At 33.9% G+C, this 11,672-nt stretch overlaps 1 protein-coding gene across 1 annotated transcript; it reads left to right on the forward strand.

The window, feature by feature from the left end:
• Positions 1-1,007: 1,007 nt before the first annotated feature.
• LOC144351921 (uncharacterized) lies at positions 1,008-10,438 on the forward strand. Its single transcript, XM_078009178.2, has 4 exons — positions 1,008-1,273; positions 3,394-3,705; positions 6,113-6,163; positions 10,284-10,438. The coding sequence occupies exons 1-4, from the start codon at positions 1,163-1,165 to the stop codon at positions 10,308-10,310; spliced, it is 501 nt and encodes a 166-aa protein (XP_077865304.2). The 5' UTR covers positions 1,008-1,162; the 3' UTR covers positions 10,311-10,438.
• The last annotated feature ends 1,234 nt before the right edge of the window (positions 10,439-11,672 follow it).

Here is an 11,672-nt window from a genome sequence, read left to right on the forward strand (position 1 = left end):
AGTCAGCAAAGCGAAGTACAAACTTTACCGGAAAGGAAGAAACCGGCACCACGAGCCACAATTAGAAACTAAAAAAAATATATAAAATTTTAGTACATTGATAAATAAATTTAAGGAAATCTAAACACATCATCAAAAAAATCGAAGACATAGTTCATGTTTGTAATAACAATAATAACTTTGTCAACCTATCTCCATTGAGATCTGGACTAACATACAATAAAGATTAAATGATACACAAATTATATATTTAAAACATAAAAAAATAAAAGTATAACAGAAAAAGAAAAAATAACAGTAAAAAAGAGTCTTTTCCCAGTCTTTGTGTTACAGGAATAATGTGCACAGGAAAGACATGTCAGAATTACTGTTATTGAGCAGCATTTTATTAACAATTTTGGTGGCCAGTTAGGGGATTACATATTCAATCAGGAAACAAAATCAAATAATGAGTAACTAAAATCAATTTCCAGAATATACATGTATGACCAGATGCGATGGACTGGCCTAGACTTGCTTGCAGTCTGTTGCGATTCCGATGAAAAATTCTTGAAAAATAAATATAAACTGCGTAACGAGGGGTGAACGCGAAAGTCCCGTAACCGCATATTTTGCGTTCACAACTCGCTTATGTAATGTATATTTATTTTTCTAGAATTTTTCATCGGAATCGCAACAGACTGCAAGCAAGTCTAAGATTGGCCCAGGCATAGTGTATGAATCAGATTCGGTTAATAACCGTGATCAGATGAATATGCAACTGCATTCGTTTGCACAAGATGACCGCCAGCCAGCCATTTTGTAATTTTGTACAGTCCCTCTATGGGTGATAGAGATATTGTGGTTGGTGACAAAAATCATGATGCACTATTATATTTTATTTAAAAGTAAATGTTCAGATCATCCGTCCAGAGCCGAAAAAACATTGCATGATTCATGGCTGTATAATTTTATTTGACCACTGTACGAATATACCATATTACTTTCCCAGGGTCTGAAATGCTGCATGATTTTTGAGTGGAGAATATCAGTGATCGAAACAAGCTTGGCACGAGAGGTTTAGTTTAACGACATTATTATCACCGTGAGACAGTTTGACATACATGCAGCTGTACTTACCAGAGTGTTCGCAAAAAAAAAAAAAAAAGAGATTAATAACGGCATGTTCTGCGGCAAGAGGCGGCGAGAAAATATGTTAGAGCAGTTTTGCTTTGAAACCGCCATTGTTGTTGATCAACACACACCGGGTCCATGTGACCAAACAAGGCGTCCGGTAAGTACATTTTACAACCATGGAAGTATTATTGTGACCGCAAGAATGAATGAAGCGGCACTTATGTTAGCTTATGATATAGCTATATTGCTTCCTGTAGCAATACTTTAGCTAGTGCCATTTCATTCTTTCTTTAAATACTAGTAACCGTGGCGAATACCACTACCCTACATCTGACGGTTTGTCTTTTTGAGACAAGTAAGAAAAGTGTGTGCTTTTTCTGAGAAGAGTTCCTTTTGTACCCCACCCCTACTCTTAACTCTAACCCTCACCCCAAGGCCTCCATTCATTTGTATATGCCCCTCCAGACAACTATAGGCGTCTTTATGATGTTCATACACAGTATTATTGTCAATCAAGACTCGGAGAAACATGGTCATAACTTTGCGTAACTTTTAAATCGTTTTATTCTCCAAGTCAATATTCTATTTTTCTCGCACCATTTTACTAACGCAATGATGAGGAAAAGACAGCAAGTGAAGACGCCGATGACAGACAAGGCAAAGAAAAAGCTGCAACTCAGTGCTGTTTTAGTTTTCTATCTTCAGCAGTGGTTTCAATCCATTCACACAGGTTAACGATTTGTTTTTTACAAAATAATATTAGTAAAACCAAATTGATTGCCTAGATAAAGTTTGGCCTGTTACACGCTTTGTTTATTTTAAAGGAATGAACGTAGTTGTAACAAATTATACTTGCTAATGACGAAGAAAAAATGCAATATCGATATAGCATGGTCAAAAACAGTAATCTTCATAATAATTTTGCGTAACGAACTTGGTAATTGTTCTGCTATCCATGAGAACTGAGCGATACTTGCCCAGCAACTTGTATTTTTTTCACCAATAATTCATAAGCAGTGACTAAAAAAACGTTCTGTTTTCCTGTGATTTCTATAGCGCCTAGCTATGGTCGCACTTGTTTCTTTAATACTAGTAGTTTTATTAGATCTATTATCAGAGATACTTTGAAGGATTACTGGTAGCTTGTTTGTAAGCAATCAGTGTGTACAGTGGTACAGTAATGTTGTCAGAGGATTATCCCTTGTTGTGCGTTTACATAACAACGGTAACCATGTCTCCCAAACTCTCCAGCAGTACGGGACACGCCAACTGTATTCTTCAATGTTCACACTCACGCTTGAAATTATTCGTTATCTGACACGCTTAATGAGTTCTATGATATCAGTGGATACCATAATTTTGGCCTTTCTTAGTGTATGTTTAAAATAATGCAGCAAATCTGCAGTTTTTCTTGAGTTTAAGTTTTGATTCAGTACGGCTTATTGGGACCGACATCAAATCAAGTGCGTTCGGACTAGAACATTCAAACTCGCACACTTACGGTTCGCAAGATAATGATGGTGTAATATACCCCTGGGTTTTTAAAGAAAATGCTTTGTCACAAAATAATAATCTGTTAAAGGTGCAAGTATGAAATAATTTAGGGACAAAAAAACAAACCTGCGTAGAAATCAGAAGAATAGATCTTTTGATTATCGAAACACATTTCAATGGACTCGATTATGAAAAATGCATATCAAATCTGATCCGGAAATTTCGCAGTGTGTTCCCACAATTTTGCTGTGAGTTACAGGGCCTCACTGGAGAGCAACAACTATAAAACAAGTCTTTTTAGCTAGCCTTTTTATTTTTATGAGATTGTTGGCATTTTAGCTAAATTAAGATTTTGTTAATTCATGTATTGAGTCAAATTTGCTAAAATGGCATGTAGCTATTTCAATGTGCCTTTACAGAATTTATAGCTGAGTTGGACCACCTGGACGTATAAAACATTAGTATTTTGTTGCTGAAAATAATCCAAGAGGGTGCTTAATCTGAGCTACGAGTTCACACACATTTAGTTAGTCTGTTTTAATATCCTCACTGGGTCTTAAAAATGTATCAGATCTAGCTTGGCCTAGCCATTACTTAGTCTGTACTAAGCATGCATGTTTTCTTAGTATGGGCCCATGTTTTAGCACATACTAAGGAACTGTGTGCGAACACTACTTCAATGATGCAGTTCTTTGCATTGAGGATTGGGCATTTATATGCATGTATGGTGCAATGTAACTTGTTCAATTGACTGATATTGCTGAATATTTGTTATTCTTGCAGAAAAGAAGTTGCAATAATGGTGTTTCATCACTGCCAAAGAACTTTGTACAATCCAATGGTTTTTTAGGTACAGCATACTCAGGTTTTGAAACAGAACATCGAATTCATGGATTACAGAATGGAATGAAATTAAGGGAATATATGGACTGTCAGTCACCCTCGCCTGCTGCATGTGAGGTCGACGCGGAAAAATTTACATCACAACCTGTGTGTACCATACCGGATGGTATACTAGTTAATTTCAATAACAACTGTAATATTGATGAATCAGCTGACAGTGAAATGGAAACTAATACACCTCCTGTCTCTCATGTAAGTACTACAGTATGTATTATATTACTACACTGTTACGCTTTTTAGCTCCGCTGTCGACTTTGTCGAGCGGAGCTTATCATATGAGTGATTGTCCGTCGTCGTCGTCGTCCGTGTCAATGTTTTACTTTTTCGACTTCTTCTTGAAAACTACAAGCCTAAATGCTTTGATACTTGGTGTATATGTACCTTGGGTAGACCTCTCTTAGGTTTGTTCATTTCATGTTGATATCTTTAATTCTCTAATTTTGGTGAATATTTTTGTCATTTTTGGTAAAAACTGATATTTTCGACTTCTTGTTAAAAACCGCAAGTGCAATTGCTTTGATATTACATATATAGGTACTACATGTGGACCTCTCTCAGATTTGTTCATTTCGTGATGATATCTTCAATTCTCTAATTTTGGTGAATATTTTTGTCATTTTTGGTAAAAACTGATATTTTCGACTTCTTGTTAAAAACCGCAAGTGCAATTGCTTTGACATTACATATATAGGTACTACATGTGGACCTCTCTCAGATTTGTTCATTTTGTAATGATATCTTTAATTCTCTAATTTTGGTGAATATTTTTGTCATTTTTGGTAAAAACTGATATTTTCGACTTCTTGTTAAAAACCGCAAGTGCAATTGCTTTGATATTACATATATAGGTACTACATGTGGACCTCTCTCAGATTTGTTCATTTCGTGATGATATCTTCAATTCTCTAATTTTGGTGAATATTTTTGTCATTTTTGGTAAAAACTGATATTTTCGACTTCTTGTTAAAAACCACAAGTGCAATTGCTTTGATATTACATATATAGGTACTACATGTGGACCTCTCTCAGATTTGTTCATTTTGTAATGATATCTTTAATTCTCTAATTTTGGTGAATATTTTTGTCATTTTTGGTAAAAACTGATATTTTCGACTTCTTGTAAAAAAACCGCAAGTGCAAATGCTTTGATATTACATATATAGGTACTACATGTGGACCTCTCTCAGATTTGTTCATTTTGTAATGATATCTTTAATTCTCTATTTTTGGTGAATATTTTTGTCAATTTTTGGTGAAAAGTGATATTTTCGACTTCTTGTTAAAAACCGCAAGTCCAATTGCTTTGATACTACATATATAGGTACTACATGTGGACCTCTCTCAGATTTGTTTATTTCGTGATGATATCTTCAATTCTCTAATTTTGGTGAATATTTTTGTCATTTTTGGTAAAAAGTGATATTTTCGACTTCTTGTTGAAAACTGTAAGTCCGATTGCTTTGATACTATTCATATTGTTCATTTTCTAATGATGTCTTCAGTTCTTTAATTGAAATGTGCATTGCTAACAGCGGAGCTATCTCAGCCGATAGGCTGCTTGTTTAGCTGTAGATCTGTAGGTCCAAGTATAGAAAAGAAAACACATTGTGACTTAAGGTAGAAGCCTACTCATATTTTTTTTAGAAATTTGGTCAAAAATCACATGACAGTGTTCATTGGTTTATTATGTAAAATCATGGAGCTATTGTCCCATTGCACCATAAAATAGCATTCTATTGTGTGTTACAGTGATGTTTTTTCAAAACAATTTTTTAGAACAGTTTAGTAGAGCGCAATGTCAAGCAAAAATTGCATTTTTCAACACTTTTTAAAACCCAGATTTTTGAAAAAATTCAGGAAAACAAAAAGTATCCCATCATTAACAATATATTATTTTTTCAGACTATGTCACCAGCCTACAATTTGAGATATGGCATAATATATATGCCATAGGAACCTATGGTAAAAGCACTATAATACTGCCAAAATGGCCGCTATCCACTAAAATACTTAAAAGTTAACCTGGTGACCCCCATTTTTTAAAGTCAATATTCTTATATTGCCCGGAAGTACAATTTATTAAAAAATGAATAAATTCTGGGTTTTTGAAATCAGGAGTAGGCATCTACCTTAATGTGTAGTTAGTGTTTGTAAAATAACATATCTTCCCAGCACCTGGGAGGTAAAATATTCTGTTCCGTGTCAGTCAATGTTGTCTGGACAGCAGCATTTCTAGTTTGGGGAATGGTGTTCACTCATAGGCAGATGCAAAACTGTCAATGTGAAGCGACTTACAAGATTGTGTCTGATTGGCTACCCAACCATAACACCTAACAGTTAGACCAATCAGAGAGCAGCTTGTTTGTTGACAGTTGTTTGACTCATCAAATTCTGCCTTGTATATATTCTTCAACTAAACTGCAAAACCGTTGGTTGGTTCAGTTATGTGCTCAGTTTGTAAGTGGTATCATTGATTTTCACTTGATTGCTAGAAAATTCTCTCCTTCAGGAACCAACCAAACAATCTAATCACTAACTTTTTAACCAGGTTTAATGCTATTAAATTATTATTAAATAATGGTTTTGTATTATTTTTCAGATCGTTCCTGTTAAACGAAGGATGTGCATCAGATGCATGGCAGGTGAACCTGTAAGTATAGTAATAGTTACATAGTGTCTAAATAACCTGCCTTACATGGTACCGGTAGTAATAGTAGTAGTAGTAGAGCAATTTACATACGGTGTATTACCTTTGTTTTGGTGAGCAAGTGATGCTGATGATGAATTTACATAAATATACAAGGGAAAGCCTATTGTCTTTGTATGTTCTACATTTAATGAAGCAGGTAAACAAAAAATACATCCAACAGAAAATCATCAGAGTACACACAATTATAAAAAATATACCGGTATCTGTTTTTGACTCCCATGTGCGAAGCACAAAATGGGAGTCTTTGCAGTTAGTGTGTCTGTATGTGTGTATGTGTGTATGTGTGTATGTGTGTATGTGTGTATGTATGTGTGTGTGTATGTGTGTCCGACTGTTCCACTGCTATCTCAAGAACCATACATCGGTTTTTTATGAAACTTGGTGCATAGATGCTCTGGGCCAATGCGCAGATTTGATTAGGTTTTGGTAAAAATCCATGCTCGTTAATTACCTAATTTGCATGATAATTAGCTAATTTTTAGCTGTTCTATGACTGTTCCACTGATATCTAAAGAACCACTCATTGGATTTTGATGAAACTTGGTACATAGATGCTCTGAACATATGCGCAGATTTGATTAATTTTTGGTAAAAATCCGTGCATATTAATTACCTAATTTGCATGATAATTAGCTATTTTTTAGTGGTTCCATGACTGTTCCACTGATATCTAAACAACCACTCATTGGATTTTGATGAAACTTGGTACATAGATGCTCTGAACTAATGCTAGGTTTTGATTAGTTTTTGGTAATAATCCGTGGATACTAATTACCTAATTTGCATAATGATTAGTCAATTTTCGGTTTTTCCACTGATATCTCAAGTACTAATCATCACATTTCAATGAAACTTGGTACATAGATGTCATACGACACTGCACAGACCTGATAGTTTTTATTGTAATATCAGTACATATTAATTACCTAATTTGCATAATTAATTAATTTTCAGCATTTGATATAAGTAGTTAGCATTACATTTCAATGAAACTTGGTACTTACATACTCAAGGACTATGCAGAGATTGATTGTTTTCGATAAATATTTGTGCATATTAATCACCTAATTTGCATAATTAGTTAATTTTCAGCTTTTCCACGGGTATCTCAAGTACTAATCATCGCATTTCAATGAAACTTGGTACATATATCCTTTAGGACTATGCAGAGACCTGATTAGTTTTAGGGTAAATAATTGTGCATATTAATTACCTAATTTGCATAATTAATTTTCAGCTTTTCTACTGATATCTAAAGTACTAATCATCACATTTCAATGAATCTAGAATTATGCAGACCCAAATAGTTTCCGGTAAATATTTGTGCATATTAATCACCTAATTTGCATAATTAACCAACTTTCACACTGATATCTCAGGTACTATACATCACATATCAATGAATGTACATGGATGCTGTAGGACAATAGACAGACCTGAATAATTGTGGGTTAAAATCTGTACATATTAATTACCTAATTTGCATAATTAACCAATTTTAAGCTTTCACACTGATATCTAAAGTACCGTAAAAACTCCAAAATTTCGACCGGTTTTAAATAATTGGTGTTAGAAATGTGACGTGTTTTTAGAGTCAAAATTAAGGTGCATTTTTGGACGGTCGAATTTTTCAGAGTAGAAATCAGCAAAAAAAAATGGGGATGATAGACAGTGTGCTTCATTAGTTTTTAAAAAATGCAATGTCGGTCAATTGACGTAAACTTCCTCATGTTTCAAGGTAAAAGCAAAGGTCGTGGCCGAGTTGTAACTCAAAATCTAAACAAAGTCATCAATCAGTGAGTATTATGACAAGCAAAACAAAACATCAAGATGCGGAGAAGAGGTCAGCACAAAACTAATAGGTCAAAAGACAAAGCTGTCTCGCACTACCTAGGAAAACTTGCGAATGTTCGAAGTACAGGTACCCATTGGACAAAAGATACATGGAAGTTTAGCAAACGATCTCCCCGACCCAGTGCAGTGTTAGAATCAAAGCTCACGTGTCCCTTATTTGAGGGACCAAATTCTGCCGTAAATTCGCCCTTGGATTAAAAAGTAAAATGGGATTTAAGAAAATAAAATGGGACTTTTAAGGTGTATTTTGTCGTCATTTTTCGGACATTTCAATCAATCCTGCCGGCTAAAATAGAGTCTAAGTTTTACCGTAGTCATTGACGTCTGTCTATTCAAGAGTACACGTGTATGATTTTTATCGTGACTAGCGTGAGCGGGTAAGCTTCCTTTCGAGAATGAGCTGTTATCACTGTGAACAATGTTAAATTATTCTTCAGATGACCAGTTTATTTTTTAAAAACAACTAATTTTTTTATTTAAAAAAAATCATGCCGTTTTCGCATCAAAATCCAAGCCAAAATATCGTACTACAACATCAATCTCTTCCGCATTGCGTTCAATAACATTAACATATTTAAATAAGCTATGGTAATTTGAACACGTTGGCATCATCCAGCTTTTTGATTGGTTAATTAGCGATTTGACCTATTTGACCTAAGAGAACATGGTGGATATCCAACGTTTATACGAGACCGGAATCGTTCGCTTACGATGAAACTAAGTTGACTTTTATTTGTATTTCATAGCCATTCAACAAATTTATTTTGTGTACATTATTATAATCACTACTGAGTACAGTAATAATCAACAATTCAGAAACGCAGCATGCCGAGATTTTTGTGTTCGTTTTTATTTGAAACTTCGTTTATTTAGAATATATTTTCGTTACCAATAAAATAAAAATCTCTCAGTCAATCAGAAACCCGGATTCATGCCTTCGAGGAAGGTCCCGTTTGAACGCTCACATCGTTTTTTTTTTCGTTTGGGGGAAAACTAAAACTGGTCGCAATTTTCGAATAAGAATGAGTCGGCATTTTTTAGTGGAGTCGAAAATTTGGAGGTAAATAAAACACCGAAACCCGGCAAATAAATAACCGGTCGAATTTTTAGAGGGGTCGAAATTTTGGAGTTTTCACGGTGCTAATTATTCCATTTCAATGAAACTTAGTACAAAGATGCTCTAGGACAATGTACAAACCTAATTAGTTTGGGGTAAAAATCTGTTTATATTAATTCCCTAATAAGCATAATAATTCATAATTTTTTGGTTCTAATCACATTTCAATTAAACTTGGAGACATAGATTTTCTGTTACATTGCGCAGACCTCATTAGTTTTACACTCAAATCTGGTCATATTAATTTTCTGATTTGCATAATTAGTTTTCAGCTAAGTAATTTCGAATTATATTTAATGTGTCTCCAATACTCTCAGCACAAGGGAGTTCTTTCTAAGCTTTCTTTGATTTAGCTCTGCTGTTGACTTTGTCGAGTGGAGCTTATCATATGAGTGATTGTCCGTCGTTGTCGTCCGTGTCAATGTTTACTTTTTCGACTTTTTTTACTGAATGCTTTGATACTTGGTGTATATGTACCTTGGGTAGACCTCTCTTAGATTTGTTCATTTCATGATGATATCTTCAATTCTCTAAGTTTGGCGAATATTTTTGTCATTTTTGGTAAAAAGTGATATTTTCAACTTCTTGTTAAAAACCTCAAGTCCGATTGCTTTTATAATACATATATAGGTACTACATGTGGACCTCTTTCAGATTTGTTAATTTCGTGCTGATATCTTCAATTCTCTAATTTTGGTGAATATTTTTGTCATTCTTGGTAAAAAGTGATTTTTTCGACTTCTTGTTAAAAACCGCAAGTCCGATAGCTTTTATATTACATATATAGGTACTACATGTAGACCTCTTTCAGATTTGTCCCATTGCCCTTTATATACATATTGTTCATTTTCTAATGATATCTTCAGTTCTTTAATTCTAATGTGCATTGCTGACAGCGGAGCTATCTCAGCCGACAGACTGCTTGTTTATACTTTGTATGTACATGGTATGTATGTGAACAAATGTTGCCTTTACTTTATTTATGTTTAGGTTTTTTATCATCGATACATTTTTTTCAATAATCTTTGTCTTCTAGCATCGTCCGCCACACAGAGAGCTTACCCTTGTTTAACTCTATTCATTTTGCAGGGTCACATAACTCATATACTACAGTGATGTGTCTACCATAGGATTATTTTCAACTCTTCCATCTCATTGAATGAAGTAAAGTGAGTGAGGACATATTCTTGCATCAAGAATAACTATGCATATAATTTTGTATTTTTTTTTCAGTGTTTTATAGTTTATGCAAAACAATTGTTATAATGGGCTATGCATTAGCTGTTTTTGAAAAACCAAGAGTACATTTACTAAAATGTTGGATTTCACCTTGTTAACCCTTTGAACATAGTCAAGTATTGTCACCTGCACAAATTAAATCGGATCATTACATATTATTTTACATACGATATTATCAAAAATGTTGATCAATATCAGTAGGCAATGCCCATTTGCTCTAAAATTAACAAATACATTTCTGATCATTTTTATTTCAAATCATGGATCTAATTTCAACCATATCCTCTGCTGTTTTTATTGTTATTTGAGGCAGGTGACATTTGTAACTGTGTTTATCAAAGTATTGTAATGTGCTACAAATCATACTCTTAGCAAAGCCAGATTTTGTGTTTTATAATTTTTATGTTTGTTACCGTAGAATATTTTTACTTTGAATTTAAAATATTCAGCATCTTAGGGTGTCAGGTCATTGAAACACATGCAGGATTCTGTGTTTGACGATTGAGGATGGACTATATTACAAAATTAATATTCAGTGTGGAGCATTTTCCATTAAGATTAGTTTGAGAGTTTCATGTATCACCATTTCAATTTATAGGACAATTATTTTAGCCTTGTTACCACTGCATTCAAGTGAACATTATACATTACATACTTCCTAGGTTAGTTGTGTTTTGTGTGCAATCAAATCAGTATTCTAACAGTATTGCAAAACAACATTTATAGTAGTGAAGACAATAAATATGTTAGTTGATAAATCATGCAGTACACCAGGTTTCGATCAGTGTAACTGGTGAATCTCTTGGACTTGATTTTACTCAAAATTGAAAGGGCTTTCCATTTTTTGCTGACAATATAAAGAGTGCTGATTTACCCTTCACCCAACTGCCCTCAGGTTATTGTCAATTTTACTATTTGTATCATTTTAAATTATAACAAATTTCAATAGTTTTATTCATTTTATGAAATACATATTTTTGTGTAATTTAATATTTTCCTGTCATCCACAAACCAAATAAACAAACAGCTATTATATCTATATCTAGTATGAATTTTTTTGGCTGCTTATTCCCTATACATAAATGTGGCCCAAAAACAAAATGTTGTCGCCAGAACTGTGCGTATTTTACTCTTCTATTATTCTACGCTGCTATTGTTCTCTGGTTGGCTGTGACGACATCATACGCACTACATGTTGCATGTGGTTTTTAATATAAATACTGCGAATGATTGTAACTA

Source organism: Saccoglossus kowalevskii, chromosome 10 (assembly GCF_978046115.1).
Source record: "Saccoglossus kowalevskii chromosome 10, keSacKowa6.1, whole genome shotgun sequence".
Lineage (NCBI taxonomy): Eukaryota > Metazoa > Hemichordata > Enteropneusta > Harrimaniidae > Saccoglossus > Saccoglossus kowalevskii.

Bases quoted from the DNA above. Each gene is read 5' to 3' on its own strand.
- LOC144351921 (XM_078009178.2), top strand. From the start codon at position 1,163: ATGTTCTGCGGCAAGAGGCGGCGAGAAAATATGTTAGAGCAGTTTTGC. The intron at 3,706-6,112 runs GTAAGTACTACA...ATTATTTTTCAG, and splicing joins ATACACCTCCTGTCTCTCAT to ATCGTTCCTGTTAAACGAAG. The intron at 6,164-10,283 runs GTAAGTATAGTA...TTCATTTTGCAG, and splicing joins GATGCATGGCAGGTGAACCT to GGTCACATAACTCATATACT.